At 37.9% G+C, this 18,521-nt stretch overlaps 1 protein-coding gene across 1 annotated transcript; it reads left to right on the top strand.

Moving 5' to 3' along the window:
• Positions 1–10,537: 10,537 nt before the first annotated feature.
• LOC142201114 (D-aminoacyl-tRNA deacylase 1-like) lies at positions 10,538–16,918 on the top strand. The gene is made up of 2 exons (XM_075271942.1): positions 10,538–10,580; positions 14,026–16,918. The coding sequence occupies exons 1-2, from the start codon at positions 10,538–10,540 to the stop codon at positions 14,607–14,609; spliced, it is 627 nt and encodes a 208-aa protein (XP_075128043.1). The 3' UTR covers positions 14,610–16,918.
• The last annotated feature ends 1,603 nt before the right edge of the window (positions 16,919–18,521 follow it).

Raw genomic sequence — 18,521 nt, forward strand, 5'->3', positions numbered from 1 at the left:
CAGTCAGTATATACTATTTATCACCGTCACACTCAGTATATACTATTTATTGTAGTCAGACAGTATATACTATTTGTTAAACTCAGTATACACTATTTATTATACTCAGTATACACTATTTATCACACTCAGTATATACTATTTATCACACTCAGTATACACTATTTATCACACTCAGTATATACTATTTATCACACTCAGTATATACTTTTTATTACACTCAGTATACACTATTTATTACACTCAGCATATACTATTTATTACACTCAGTATACACTGTTTATTATACTCAGTATACACTATTTATCACACTCAGTATATACTATTTATCACACTCAGTATATACTATTTATCACACTCAGTATATACTATTTATTACACTCAGTATATACTATTTATCACACTCAGTATACACTATTTATCACACTCAGTATATACTATTTATCACACTCACTATATACTATTTATCACACTCAGTATATACTATTTATTACACTCAGTATCTACTATTTATCACACTCAGTATATACTTTTTATTACACTCAGTATACACTATTTATTACACTCAGCATATACTATTTATTACACTCAGTATACACTATTTATTATACTCAGTATACACTATTTATTACACTCAGTATATACTATTTATCACACTCAGTATATACTATTTATCACACTCAGTATATACTATTTATTACACTCAGTATATACTATTTATCACACTCAGTATACACTATTTATTACACTCAGTATACACTATTTATTATACTCAGTATACACTATTTATTACACTCAGTATATACTATTTATCACACTCAGTATATACTATTTATCACACTCAGTATATACTATTTATTACACTCAGTATATACTATTTATCACACTCAGTATACACTATTTATCACACTCAGTATACACTATTTATTACACTCAGTATACACTGTTTATTACACTCAGTATATACTATTTATTATACTCAGTATACACTATTTATTACACTCAGTATATACTATTTATTACACTCAGTATATACTATTTATCACACTCAGTATATACTTTTTATTACACTCAGTATACACTATTTATTACACTCAGTATATACTATTTATCACACTCAGTATATACTATTTATCACACTCAGTATATACTATTTATTGCAGTCACACTCAGTATATACTATTTATCACACTCACTATATAATATTTATCACACTCAGTATATACTATTTATCACACTCAGTATATACTATTTATTGCAGTCACACTCAGTATATACTATTTATCACACTCAGTATATACTATTTATCACACTCACTATATAATATTTATCACACTCAGTATACTATTTATCACACTCAGTATATACTATTTATCACACTCAGTATATACTATTTATTACACTCAGTATATACTATTTATCACACTCAGTATACACTATTTATTACACTCAGTATACACTATTTATTATACTCAGTATACACTATTTATTACACTCAGTATATACTATTTATCACACTCAGTATATACTATTTATCACACTCAGTATATACTATTTATTACACTCAGTATATACTATTTATCACACTCAGTATACACTATTTATCACACTCAGTATACACTATTTATTACACTCAGTATACACTATTTATTACACTCAGTATATACTATTTATTATACTCAGTATACACTATTTATTACACTCAGTATATACTATTTATTACACTCAGTATATACTATTTATCACACTCAGTATATACTTTTTATTACACTCAGTATACACTATTTATTACACTCAGTATATACTATTTATCACACTCAGTATATACTATTTATCACACTCAGTATATACTATTTATTGCAGTCACACTCAGTATATACTATTTATCACACTCACTATATAATATTTATCACACTCAGTATATACTATTTATCACACTCAGTATATACTATTTATTGCAGTCACACTCAGTATACACTATTTATCACACTCACTATATACTATTTATCACACTCAGTATATACTATTTATTGCAGTCACACTCAGTATATACTATTTATCACACTCAGTATATACTATTTATTGCAGTCACACTCAGTATATACTATTTATCACACTCAGTACATACTATTTATTACAGTCACACTCAGTATATACTATTTATTACAGTCACACTCAGTATATACTATTTTTTGCAGTCACACTCAGTATATACTATTTATCACACTCAGTATATACTATTTATTACAGTCACACTCAATATATACTATATATTACAGTCACAGTCAGTATATACTATTTATCACCGTCACACTCAGTATATACTATTTATTGTAGTCAGACAGTATATACTATTTGTTAAACTCAGTATACACTATTTATTATACTCAGTATACACTATTTATCACACTCAGTATATACTATTTATCACACTCAGTATACACTATTTATCACACTCAGTATATACTATTTATCACACTCAGTATATACTTTTTATTACACTCAGTATACACTATTTATTACACTCAGCATATACTATTTATTACACTCAGTATACACTATTTATTATACTCAGTATACACTATTTATCACACTCAGTATATACTATTTAACACACTCAGTATATACTATTTATCACACTCAGTATATACTATTTATTACACTCAGTATATACTATTTATCACACTCAGTATACACTATTTATCACACTCAGTATATACTATTTATCACACTCAGTATATACTATTTATCACACTCAGTATATACTATTTATTACACTCAGTATATACTATTTATCACACTCAGTATACACTATTTATTACACTCAGTATATACTATTTATTACACTCATTATATACTATTTATCACACTCAGTATATACAAATTATCACACTCAGTATACACTATTTATCACACTCAGTATATACTATTTATCACACTCAGTATATACAAATTATCACACTCAGTATATACTATTTATCACACTCACTATATACTATTTATCACACTCAGTATATACTATTTATCACACTCAGTATACACTATTTATTACACTCAGTATATACTATTTATTACACTCAGTATATGCTATTTATTACACTCAGTATATACTATTTATTACTCTCAGTATATACTATTTATTACACTCAGTATAAACTATTTATTACAGTCACACTCAGTATATACTATTTATCACACTCAGTATACACTATTTATCACACTCACTATATACTATTTATCACACTCAGTATACACTATTTATCACACTCAGTATACACTATTTATCACACTCACTATATACTATTTATTACACTCAGTATACACTATTTATCACACTCAGTATACACTATTTATCACACTCAGTATATACTATTTATCACACTCAGTATACACTATTTATCACACTCAGTATACACTATTTATCACACTCAGTATATACTATTTATCACACTCAGTATACACTATTTATCACACTCAGTATACACTATTTATCACACTCAGTATACACTATTTATCACACTCAGTATATACTATTTATTACACTCAGTATATACTATTTATCACACTCAGTATACACTATTTATCACACTCAGTATACACTATTTATTACACTCAGTATATACTATTTATTACACTCACTATATACTATTTATCACACTCAGCATACACTATTTATCACACTCAGTATATACTATTTATTACACTCAGTATATACTATTCATTACACTCAGTATACACTATTTATTACTCTCAGTATATACTATTTATTACACTCAGTATACACTATTTATTACTCTCAGTATATACTATTTATTACACTCAGTATACACTATTTATTACACTCAGTATATACTATTTATCACACTCAGTATATACTATTTATCACACTCAGTATACACTATTTATCACACTCAGTATACGCTATTTATTACACTCAGTATACGCTATTTATTACACTCAGTATACACTATTTATCACACTCAGTATATACTATTTACTACACTCAGTATATACTATTTATCACACTCAGTATATACTATTTATCACACTCAGTATATACTATTTATCACACTCAGTATATACTATTTATTACACTCAGTATATACTATTTATCACACTCAGTATATACTATTTACTACACTCAGTATATATTATTTATTATACTCAGTATACACTATTTATCACACTCAGTATATACTATTTATCACACTCAGTATATACTATTTATCACACTCAGTATATACTATTTATTACACTCAGTATATACTATTTACTACACTCAGTATATACTATTTATCACACTCAGTATATACTATTTATCACACTCAGTATATACTATTTATCACACTCAGTATATACTATTTATTACACTCAGTATATACTATTTATCACACTCAGTATATACTATTTACTACACTCAGTATATATTATTTATTATACTCAGTATACACTATTTATCACACTCAGTATATACTATTTATCACACTCAGTATATACTATTTATCACACTCAGTATATACTATTTACTACACTCAGTATATACTATTTATTATACTCAGTATATACTATTTATCACACTCAGTATATACTATTTATTACACTCAGTATATACTTTTTATTACACTCAGTATATACTATTTATTACACTCAGTATACACTATTTATTACACTCAGTATACACTATTTATCACACTCAGTATATACTATTTATCACACTCAGTATATACTATTTATCACACTCAGTATATACTATTTATTGCAGTCACACTCAGTATATACTATTTATCACACTCAGTATATACTATTTATTACAGTCACACTCGGTATATACTATTTATTACAGTCACACTCAGTATATACTATTTATTGCAGGCACACTCAGTATATACTATTTATCACACTCAGTATATACTATTTATTACAGTCACACTCGGTATATACTATTTATCACACTCAGTATATACTATTTATTGCAGTCACACTCAGTATACACTATTTATCACACTCAGTATATACTATTTATTGCAGTCACACTCAGTATATACTATTTATCACACTCAGTATATACTATTTATTACAGTCACACTCAGTACATACTATTTATTACAGTCACACTCAGTATATACTATTTATTACAGTCACACTCAGTATATACTATTTATTGCAGTCACACTCAGTATATACTATTTATTGCAGTCACACTCAGTATATACTATTTATCACACTCAGTATATACTATTTATTACAGTCACACTCGGTATATACTATTTATCACACTCAGTATATACTATTTATCACACTCAGTATATACTATTTATTGCAGTCACACTCAGTATACACTATTTATCACACTCAGTATATACTATTTATTGCAGTCACACTCAGTATATACTATTTATCACACTCAGTATATACTATTTATCACACTCAGTATATACTATTTATCACACTCAATATATACTATATATTACAGTCACAGTCAGTATATACTATTTATCACCGTCACACTCAGTATATACTATTTATTGTAGTCAGACAGTATATACTATTTGTTAAACTCAGTATACACTATTTATTATACTCAGTATACACTATTTATCACACTCAGTATATACTATTTATCACACTCAGTATACACTATTTATCACACTCAGTATATACTATTTATCACACTCAGTATATACTTTTTATTACACTCAGTATACACTATTTATTACACTCAGCATATACTATTTATCACACTCAGTATATACTATTTATTACACTCAGTATATACTATTTATCACACTCAGTATACACTATTTATTACACTCAGTATACACTATTTATTATACTCAGTATATACTATTTATCACACTCAGTATATACTATTTATTACACTCAGTATATACTATTTATCACACTCAGTATACACTATTTATCACACTCAGTATACACTATTTATTACACTCAGTATACACTATTTATTACACTCAGTATATACTATTTATCACACTCAGTATATACTATTTATCACACTCAGTATATACTATTTATTACACTCAGTATATACTATTTATCACACTCAGTATACACTATTTATTACACTCAGTATACACTATTTATTACACTCAGTATATACTATTTATTACACTCAGTATATACTATTTATCACACTCAGTATATACTATTTATCACACTCAGTATATACTATTTATTGCAGTCACACTCAGTATATACTATTTATCACACTCACTATATAATATTTATCACACTCAGTATATACTATTTATCACACTCAGTATATACTATTTATTGCAGTCACACTCAGTATACACTATTTATCACACTCACTATATAATATTTATCACACTCAGTATATACTATTTATCACACTCAGTATATACTATTTATTGCAGTCACACTCAGTATATACTATTTATCACACTCACTATATACTATTTATCACACTCAGTATATACTATTTATTGCAGTCACACTCAGTATATACTATTTATCACACTCAGTATATACTATTTATTGCAGTCACACTCAGTATATACTATTTATCACACTCAGTACATACTATTTATTACAGTCACACTCAGTATATACTATTTATTACAGTCACACTCAGTATATACTATTTTTTGCAGTCACACTCAGTATATACTATTTATCACACTCAGTATATACTATTTATTACAGTCACACTCAGTATATACTATTTATTGTAGTCAGACAGTATATACTATTTGTTAAACTCAGTATACACTATTTATTATACTCAGTATACACTATTTATCACACTCAGTATATACTATTTATCACACTCAGTATACACTATTTATCACACTCAGTATATACTATTTATCACACTCAGTATATACTATTTATTACACTCAGTATATACTATTTATCACACTCAGTATACACTATTTATTACACTCAGTATACACTATTTATTATACTCAGTATATACTATTTATCACACTCAGTATCTACTATTTATCACACTCAGTATATACTTTTTATTACACTCAGTATACACTATTTATTACACTCAGCATATACTATTTATTACACTCAGTATACACTATTTATTATACTCAGTATACACTATTTATTACACTCAGTATATACTATTTATTACACTCAGTATATACTATTTATCACACTCAGTATATACTTTTTATTACACTCAGTATACACTATTTATTACACTCAGTATATACTATTTATTATACTCAGTATACACTATTTATTACACTCAGTATATACTATTTATTACACTCAGTATATACTATTTATTATACTCAGTATACACTATTTATTACACTCAGTATATACTATTTATTACACTCAGTATATACTATTTATCACACTCAGTATATACTTTTTATTACACTCAGTATACACTATTTATTACACTCAGTATATACTATTTATCACACTCAGTATATACTATTTATCACACTCAGTATATACTATTTATTGCAGTCACACTCAGTATATACTATTTATCACACTCACTATATAATATTTATCACACTCAGTATATACTATTTATCACACTCAGTATATACTATTTATTGCAGTCACACTCAGTATACACTATTTATCACACTCACTATATAATATTTATCACACTCAGTATATACTATTTATCACACTCAGTATATACTATTTATTGCAGTCACACTCAGTATATACTATTTATCACACTCACTATATACTATTTATCACACTCAGTATATACTATTTATTGCAGTCACACTCAGTATATACTATTTATCACACTCAGTATATACTATTTATTGCAGTCACACTCAGTATATACTATTTATCACACTCAGTACATACTATTTATTACAGTCACACTCAGTACATACTATTTATTACAGTCACACTCAGTATATACTATTTATTACAGTCACACTCAGTATATACTATTTTTTGCAGTCACACTCAGTATATACTATTTATCACACTCAGTATATACTATTTATTACAGTCACACTCAATATATACTATATATTACAGTCACAGTCAGTATATACTATTTATCACCGTCACACTCAGTATATACTATTTATTGTAGTCAGACAGTATATACTATTTGTTAAACTCAGTATACACTATTTATTATACTCAGTATACACTATTTATCACACTCAGTATATACTATTTATCACACTCAGTATATACTATTTATCACACTCAGTATATACTATTTATTACACTCAGTATATACTATTTATCACACTCAGTATACACTATTTATCACACTCAGTATATACTATTTATCACACTCAGTATATACTATTTATCACACTCAGTATATACTATTTATTACACTCAGTATCTACTATTTATCACACTCAGTATATACTTTTTATTACACTCAGTATACACTATTTATTACACTCAGCATATACTATTTATTACACTCAGTATACACTATTTATTACACTCAGTATATACTATTTATCACACTCAGTATATACTATTTATCACACTCAGTATATACTATTTATTACACTCAGTATATACTATTTATCACACTCAGTATACACTATTTATCACACTCAGTATACACTATTTATTACACTCAGTATACACTATTTATTACACTCAGTATATACTATTTATCACACTCAGTATATACTATTTATCACACTCAGTATATACTATTTATTACACTCAGTATATACTATTTATTACACTCAGTATATACTATTTATCACACTCAGTATATACTTTTTATTACACTCAGTATACACTATTTATTACACTCAGTATATACTATTTATCACACTCATTATATACTATTTATCACACTCAGTATATACTATTTATCACACTCACTATATAATATTTATCACACTCAGTATATACTATTTATCACACTCAGTATATACTATTTATTGCAGTCACACTCAGTATACACTATTTATCACACTCACTATATACTATTTATCACACTCACTATATAATATTTATCACACTCAGTATATACTATTTATCACACTCACTATATACTATTTATTGCAGTCACACTCAGTATATACTATTTATCACACTCACTATATACTATTTATTGCAGTCACACTCAGTATATACTATTTATCACACTCAGTATACACTATTTATTACACTCAGTATACACTATTTATTACACTCAGTATATACTATTTATCACACTCAGTATATACTATTTATCACACTCAGTATATACTATTTATTGCAGTCACACTCAGTATATACTATTTATCACACTCACTATATAATATTTATCACACTCAGTATATACTATTTATCACACTCAGTATATACTATTTATTGCAGTCACACTCAGTATACACTATTTATCACACTCACTATATACTATTTATCACACTCAGTATATACTATTTATTGCAGTCACACTCAGTATATACTATTTATCACACTCAGTATATACTATTTATCACACTCAGTATATACTATTTATCACACTCAGTATATACTATTTATTACACTCAGTATCTACTATTTATCACACTCAGTATATACTTTTTATTACACTCAGTATACACTATTTATTACACTCAGCATATACTATTTATTACACTCAGTATACACTATTTATTACACTCAGTATATACTATTTATCACACTCAGTATATACTATTTATCACACTCAGTATATACTATTTATTACACTCAGTATATACTATTTATCACACTCAGTATACACTATTTATCACACTCAGTATACACTATTTATTACACTCAGTATACACTATTTATTACACTCAGTATATACTATTTATCACACTCAGTATATACTATTTATCACACTCAGTATATACTATTTATTACACTCAGTATATACTATTTATTACACTCAGTATATACTATTTATCACACTCAGTATATACTTTTTATTACACTCAGTATACACTATTTATTACACTCAGTATATACTATTTATCACACTCATTATATACTATTTATCACACTCAGTATATACTATTTATCACACTCACTATATAATATTTATCACACTCAGTATATACTATTTATCACACTCAGTATATACTATTTATTGCAGTCACACTCAGTATACACTATTTATCACACTCACTATATACTATTTATCACACTCACTATATAATATTTATCACACTCAGTATATACTATTTATCACACTCACTATATACTATTTATTGCAGTCACACTCAGTATATACTATTTATCACACTCACTATATACTATTTATTGCAGTCACACTCAGTATATACTATTTATCACACTCAGTATACACTATTTATTACACTCAGTATACACTATTTATTACACTCAGTATACACTATTTATTGCAGTCACACTCACTATATACTATTTATCACACTGACTATATACTATGTATTTCAGTCATTCTCTCGGTATACAGGATATTGTATTTATAGCCGCACAGCTGCTCCGCTCTCTCTCCGCCACCAGGGGTCGCTGTGGGCAGTTGGCGGAGTTGCTGCAGAGCGGAGGCTGCTGGTCCTGATCCCGGCGGAGCACGATGAGAGCGGTAATCCAGAGAGTGACCCAGGTCGGTGTGAGCGGTGAGTGCAGGCTGTCACTGGCAGGCAGAGGAGCGGCCACTTGTGTGTTAGTGAGGGGGGAGAGGTGCGGACCATAGAGTCTCCTCCCCGTGCAGGGCGGCCGGGACTTCCTTCCTGTCAGCAGACATGGAGGCTCGTCCTCATGACAAGTCACACACTGCGTTTCTTTCCCGGGTTACACCACTAGTTTTCAGGAGCAGCAGGCCTTGCTGTGCACTAGTCACTGAGCGCTGCTCTCCAACAGGGGGCGCTAGGGGGAGGGGGCATAAACCTTCCCCTGTTCTATGGCCCTGCAAGTTATTCCTGCTCCAGGGAAAGCTGGGTGACAGTGCCTGTATTATTATGGAAGGTCAGAGCGGCTCTCACCCAGCTTTCCTACAGCCCTGCATTGCTGAGGCGGGTGATGTCTGTCAGGAGTTTGGGAAAGCTGGGTGAGAGCTTCAGCCAGAGCCGTTCTGGTCGTCACAAAGCCCCGGCGTCTTGTTCTGCACAGAGCGGCCGCCATATTGGTCACATGGGCTATGTCTGTGCAATGGGGGGTCTCAAAGGGGAAATATAATGTCCCCCCTCCTGGTGTGCCGCACAGTATAATGTCCCCCTCCTGGTGTGCCGCACAGTATAATGTCCCCCCTCCTGGTGTGCCGCACAGTATAATGTCCCCCTCCTGGTGTGCCGCACAGTATAATGTCCCCCCTCCTGGTGTGCCGCACAGTATAATGTCCCCCTCCTGGTGTGCCGCACAGTATAATGTCCCCCCTCCTGGTGTGCCGCACAGTAGAATGTCCCCCTCCTGGTGTGCCGCACAGTATAATGTCCCCCTCCTGGTGTGCCGCACAGTATAATGTCCCCCCTCCTGGTGTGCCGCACAGTATAATGTCCCCCCTCCTGGTGTGCCGCACAGTATAATGTCCCCCTCCTGGTGTGCCGCACAGTATAATGTCCCCCTCCTGGTGTGCCGCACAGTATAATGTCCCCCCTCCTGGTGTGCCGCACAGTATAATGTCCCCCTCCTGGTGTGCCGCACAGTATAATGTCCCCCTCCTGGTGTGCCGCACAGTATAATGTCCCCCTCCTGGTGTGCCCACAGTATAATGTCCCCCTCCTGGTGTGCCGCACAGTATAATGTCCCCCTCCTGGTGTGCCGCACAGTATAATGTCCCCCCTCCTGGTGTGCCGCACAGTAGAATGTCCCCCTCCTGGTGTGCCGCACAGTATAATGTCCCCCTCCTGGTGTGCCGCACAGTATAATGTCCCCCCTCCTGGTGTGCCGCACAGTATAATGTCCCCCTCCTGGTGTGCCGCACAGTATAATGTCCCCCCTCCTGGTGTGCCGCACAGTATAATGTCCCCCCTCCTGGTGTGCCGCACAGTATAATGTCCCCCTCCTGGTGTGCCGCACAGTATAATGTCCCCCTCCTGGTGTGCCGCACAGTATAATGTCCCCCCTCCTGGTGTGCCGCACAGTATAATGTCCCCCCTCCTGGTGTGCCCGCAGTATAATGTCCCCCCCTCCTGGTGTGCCCACAGTATAATGTCCCCCCCTCCTGGTGTGCCCACAGTATAATGTCCCCCCCTCCTGGTGTGCCGCACAGTATAATGTCCCCCCCTCCTGGTGTGCCGCACAGTATAATGTCCCCCTCCTGGTGTGCCGCACAGTATAATGTCCCCCTCCTGGTGTGCCGCACAGTATAATGTCCCCCCTCCTGGTGTGCCGCACAGTATAATGTCCCCCTCCTGGTGTGCCCACAGTATAATGTCCCCCTCCTGGTGTGCCGCACAGTATAATGTCCCCCTCCTGGTGTGCCGCACAGTATAATGTCCCCCCCTCCTGGTGTGCCCGCAGTATAATGTCCCCCTCCTGGTGTGCCGCACAGTATAATGTCCCCCTCCTGGTGTGCCGCACAGTATAATGTCCCCCCTCCTGGTGTGCCCGCAGTATAATGTCCCCCCCTCCTGGTGTGCCCGCAGTATAATGTCCCCCCCTCCTGGTGTGCCCGCAGTATAATGTCCCCCCCTCCTGGTGTGCCCACAGTATAATGTCCCCCCCTCCTGGTGTGCCGCACAGTATAATGTCCCCCTCCTGGTGTGCCGCACAGTATAATGTCCCCCTCCTGGTGTGCCGCACAGTATAATGTCCCCCCTCCTGGTGTGCCGCACAGTATAATGTCCCCCTCCTGGTGTGCCCACAGTATAATGTCCCCCTCCTGGTGTGCCGCACAGTATAATGTCCCCCTCCTGGTGTGCCGCACAGTATAATGTCCCCCCCTCCTGGTGTGCCCGCAGTATAATGTCCCCCTCCTGGTGTGCCGCACAGTATAATGTCCCCCCCTCCTGGTGTGCCGCACAGTATAATGTCCCCCTCCTGGTGTGCCGCACAGTATAATGTCCCCCTCCTGGTGTGCCCGCAGTATAATGTCCCCCTCCTGGTGTGCCGCACAGTATAATGTCCCCCCTCCTGGTGTGCCCGCAGTATAATGTCCCCCCCTCCTGGTGTGCCCACAGTATAATGTCCCCCCCTCCTGGTGTGCCGCACAGTATAATGTCCCCCTCCTGGTGTGCCGCACAGTATAATGTCCCCCTCCTGGTGTGCCGCACAGTATAATGTCCCCCCTCCTGGTGTGCCGCACAGTATAATGTCCCCCCTCCTGGTGTGCCGCACAGTATAATGTCCCCCTCCTGGTGTGCCCACAGTATAATGTCCCCCCCTCCTGGTGTGCCGCACAGTATAATGTCCCCCTCCTGGTGTGCCGCACAGTATAATGTCCCCCTCCTGGTGTGCCGCACAGTATAATGTCCCCCTCCTGGTGTAATATTAATAGACTCCCTCACAGATGTCTCAGAATGAAGCCTTATGTGTCACTGGTGCTGAGGACTTATTGCACAGGAGGTCTTGCTAGGGAAATATGGCGTAACAAATCAATATAGACATGTATCATCATATTTGGAGGCGGACATCTCCAGGCTATGGCCGCTGTGGCCCCTTCTATGCACTAACAGGGACCTCTCATTTTGCAAGAATGACCTTTAAATGGAAGCCGACAGGTCAATATGGGACATTAAATCACCCTCCGATCTTTGTGGGTTGGGGGTTTAGTGTCCCATCCATGCCCGTGTCCTTGCCTCCCATCGGACTCCTCTCTGGTGCTCCTGCTATCAGTTGTTCATTGCCCCTTAGTACGTGTCCCCCGGCGTGGTCTGGCGCATGCGCACTGGACGTGTTCTCCTCCATCTTCACTGAAGGACAGCGGCGGTGTCGGGTGACCATAAAGGATCCGCTTTATAACAAGGCAATATGGGACATTATACCCCCTGCCCATCAGGATGCATATATGGTTTAGTGTCCCAAATTGTCCTGACGGGTTCCTTGAAATGTCTACCTGACATGTCAGTAAATCGAGGGTCCGCTCCTTGTAACTTATGTTTTATATGTTTGTGCTTCTTGCAGTGGGAGACGAACAGATCAGCTCCATTGGTCGGGGGATCTGCGTATTGCTGGGAATCTCCGTGGAAGACACTCAGAAAGATATCGATTATATGGTAAGAAAGATCCTCAACCTGCGGATATTCGAGGATGATGGCGGCAAACACTGGTCCAAAAGTGTCATGGACAAGCAGTACGAGGTGCTGTGCATCAGCCAGTTCACCTTGCAGTGTATCTTAAAGGGGAACAAGCCTGACTATCACATGGCCATGCCTAGCGAGCAAGCGGAGCCCTTTTACAATGACTTCCTCCAGCAGATGAGAAAGGTCTACAAGCCGGAGCTCATCAAAGACGGCAAGTTCGGGGCATATATGCAAGTCCACATACAAAACGACGGCCCCGTCACAATAGAGCTGGAGCCTCCGGCCTCAACAACCGACCCAAAACATCTGGCAAAGCTGGAAAAACAACAACAAAGGAAGGAGAAGACGAGAACCAAAGGACCCTCGTCCGAGTCCAGCCGGGAGAAGAGCGTTCCTCGGAGCAAGGATGATCCAAGTGCAAGCAGCGGAGCAGAGGGAGACGTGTCCTCTGAACGAGAGCCCTAAGATTCACTGCGTCCAAACGCCCCGAGAAAATTTCCTTAGGGACCAAAGCATTGGTGTTCTTATGGAATACAGCACAGTATATGCAATACCCGTTGTTTGTGCTTGCTGTCCTTGTAGAGACTGTACAGATCGAAATCTCTGTCCATTGTGTTAGGTGTGATATCTGCTTAGTCTGTTGTGTGCAAATGCGTCGTGTCCTCCTCCAGTGGGCCTAAGACTTCACGTACACGATCTGGTGTGCAGCCCAAGTGTCTTCCAAATTTTACCACCATATGCCACCCATTGAAAACCTTGTAAAACTGACGACACTTGGCCTGCACGCTCGGTCGTGTGCATGAACCCTTACAGTAGACATATGTAGGCGTTCCCCCTCCCTGTTAAAGACAACCCCCCCTTTCATGTGGCAGCTCCATGGACAGCATGCTCTGGTGCCGGGGATGTGGAACCCCTGACGGTCACTGCTGGGGACCCCCGCGCTAAGGCTACGTTCACCCCCATGCTAGGTGTGGACACTTCAGAAGTCACCCACATGTCACAGAGAAGTGAAGTATTAGACAGAATACGTTGCAGTCAAACACTAACACGTAATCCATGGTCGGGTCACATCTTTGCAGGAATTATACAATTTTGGCTCATAGAGATGATTCCTAAGCTGGGGCCCCTATCTATGATGCCTGTGCGCCCCTCTGGTGATCTCTTGAGTGGACAATCCCTTTAAACCCTCTTAATCATGTGGCGTGTACTTGGTGGGGGTTTGGCCCCGGAGTGAAGTGTGTCAGTCTGACTCTGTAGGTGGATGGTTTGGGGTTAGCTGGGTTAGGCGGGATTTTTCCCTTGCAGGTCGGGTCAGCGAGGTCATTGCCTCTTTGGACGATGGTGATGTCCTTTTGGCTCCGGACAGCTCAGCTGCCTATTGACGTGAGTGGTGATGTCTCGGCAGCAGTGGTGGAGGTTCGTGAGGGGAGGACGTAGTCTGATTTTTCTGTCTTTGCCTGTCTGTGGGGTTGGGTTCTTATGGCAGACTCCCTTTGTGTAATGAACCCCTTAAAGAGGTTGTCTCGGTCCCTGCACTGAAGAGGCTTCTGCTGTCCATTGGACTGGAGTTGGTTATCCCACGTCCATCATTCACTTGGCTGCTCAGTAGTCACAGTCAGTTTTGCTAGGGATTGGTTGGTGGTCTCGTGTGTGGTGGACTTGGCATCATTAGCCCCGATCAGAAGCCCCGGGGGCCTGACCTGCTGTGTCGGTATAGAGGGGCTTTTAAAAAGTGAGTTTTCTCTGCGTGTTGTGTGAGAAGTGTGTGTTTTTGGTTAAATCCCTTTCACCCCCTCCTCCATCTCTTTGTATCCTTCACTAGCCGCTGCTCCACTAATTCCACAACACTTGGAATTTTTCCTCTTTCCCCCCGCCGTTCCTGAGCAAGGATTGCAGTTACTTTCAGCACAATGCTGCCCTGCTGTCAGGTGGGCGGTGCTTGTCTTTCTGCTCCACCCCAGGACCGCCCACTTGACAGCATAAAGCATAACTGTGCTGTAAATAACAGAAAGCATTACTCGGAAATGGTGGGGGTTAGAGAAATAAAATCAGTGGAGGGCCGCCTATTGATAAATGCAAAAAGTTGCAGGTTGTGAAAGGTCCCCTTTAAGAAAAGGGCTAAAGATTCCCTTTTAGATGTTTCCTTCTTTGCCTTTTCTCTCGGCTTGGGGATTCCTGGGAGCATTGAAAGAAAAAAGTTTGGGGTACTCTTTTAGGTGTAGGTGGCGTGGGGTCAGGGTGGAAGGCAGGAGAGGACTAGGACTAGAGGACTAGAACTTGATTTTTGCCTTGGCTGGAGCAAGTGCCCAATTGGAGGCAATTGTTCCAAATGCCAAGTTGCAAAAGTTCCTCCGACCCCGTACTGTCACCTTGGAGAATTTTCAAAAGATATAACCCTATACAAACTGAGAACTTTATTTAGCTCCTAAATTGGGATAATATCTCTGCCCCTGAGGTCTTCGATAATTGGGGTCCTCCGGTCTGTGCTCCCGATCAGGTTCTGGTATTGTCATTCACCTCGTCCCCTCCCCCTGCCGATTCCCGATCAGTATCTACTACGAGAGTGTTTTTCTCGAGCCGATATGGCAGGTTATGACCGAGGGCTGTAAGAATTCTCCTTGTGAAGTTCACCCTACAACTGACTGTGATTCTTCCCAGGGCGGTGTAGACCTCCCGGCCACCAGGACAAGACTTCTGCTGTGTATTATTTCCTCATGGAGTCCTCTCCCTCGTACAGTGTGTGTCTATGTGTGACCTCCAGCTTGTCTGCTGACGACTGTCTAATAAAATGTCTTTTGAAAAAAAATTCACAATCCATTGCCGGTATTTGTTATTTCCTCTCCAGAACTTCTGGCTATACCTGAGGCTTCCATGGCCGGCCACACAGATGGTGAGTCGTGGGTCAGTTGTGGCTCCCAAGCTACTGGTTAGGGGGTAAATATCTGAGGATTAAAGGGGCTCCATCACTGGATTTTCGCTATTTTAGATACACATATGCCTGTTTAGCCTGAAAAGACTATTCAAGTCCTGCTAATTGTTTGTTAGAAGACCCCCCTGTTTTAATGAATTACCTTTTAAACATATATATATATAAATGAGTCCTACCGTGCACCGTGGGGGTTCCCGTGCACCCCTCACGTCATACTCTGTTCACGCTCGCCTCTGTGGTTCTTCTATGTAAGTCCCTCCTCCTGCTTTCAGTTCACAGCCTCTAACTGTCTCTTCGCTGCTTCTGGAAAAGGACCTGTGATGACATCACTACAAGGTCCTTGGTCGTCTAAGTAATGATTTATACACTGCAGGGGCTGCAGTTCCCTCTGTCTATCATATAATAGATCTACTGTGCACGTGGAGATCTATGATAGACACTGGATGCTGCAGCCCCTGCAGTGTATAGATCATTACTTAGACGATGAAGGACCTTGTAGTGACATCATCACAGGTCCTTTTCCAGAAGCAGGGAAGAGACAGAGGCTGTGAATTGAGAGCAGGAGGAGGGACTTGCATAGAAGGACCAGAGAAGTGAGTAAGACTGGTTTTTACATTCGCTCGTCGTCCCTGGGCCTCCGATCATTATACTCGGGGGTCTGAAGAGATAATAGCGGTACTTTGGGGTTCGCTGCAACAAACACTTTTCCTCCCTCCAGGGGCCCGAGCAGGTACAATAACAATGTAAATAAAAGCGGCAAATAAAAATGTGCTTTACATGACCTGCAAAGTGGAAGGGATTACAGCGAATCCATCCAAACACTGCAGAAAAAGTATCTACAGTGGAAAATCACAGCTGGTCAATTATACCGACCGAAACGCCGGCGGCGTCCCTATAAGGGTAAGTCCACACCGGGGTTTTTGGACTGGAACCTGAGGCAGAGGCCAAAAGCCGGGTAGCCGGGACTGAAAGCCAATGCACTGCAGCGGCATCCAGCCACACACTCAATGAAGGGGCCTAGTGCGGAGGAGGGAATGAGCACCTCACGGAAGAAACGGCTCCTAGAAAAAATTGGTCAGGATTTTCAGGCAGATACCGCCTCAAAATCCTGACCAAAAATCTCCATGTGAACTTACCCTAAAGGAAACAGAAAGTCCACAGTGCAGAAAAATGTGATGCTTTTTTTTTCTGCAGTGTTTTTTGCTCCATCTCGCTACTTGGGGCCTTAGGGTTTGATGACAGACATGGTAGCTGGTGTCAGTCTTACAGCTGGAGCGACATTTAGTCCAGTTTAGGCAGATGTGGCCTCATGTTGGCAATGGGAATAGCGAGCATCGGCCAGGCCAACGTTCCCTACCAGGTAAATGGAAGGAAAGGGAAGAAAAAGCAAAGGCTCCAAGTCTAATCTGTGGTCAGAGATGGTGGGAGAGGAGTTGGAGAAGCTGGAT

The sequence above is a fragment of the Leptodactylus fuscus genome, chromosome 4 (assembly GCF_031893055.1).
Source record: "Leptodactylus fuscus isolate aLepFus1 chromosome 4, aLepFus1.hap2, whole genome shotgun sequence".
In the NCBI taxonomy this organism is placed as follows: Eukaryota; Metazoa; Chordata; class Amphibia; order Anura; family Leptodactylidae; genus Leptodactylus; species Leptodactylus fuscus.

What these genes read in the sequence shown, in the direction of transcription:
- LOC142201114 (XM_075271942.1), top strand. Translation starts at nt 10,538, where the DNA reads ATGAGAGCGGTAATCCAGAGAGTGACCCAGGTCGGTGTGAGCG. An exon ending in GACCCAGGTCGGTGTGAGCG is followed by an intron (nt 10,581 to 14,025) that starts GTGAGTGCAGGC and finishes TGCTTCTTGCAG; the next exon opens with TGGGAGACGAACAGATCAGC.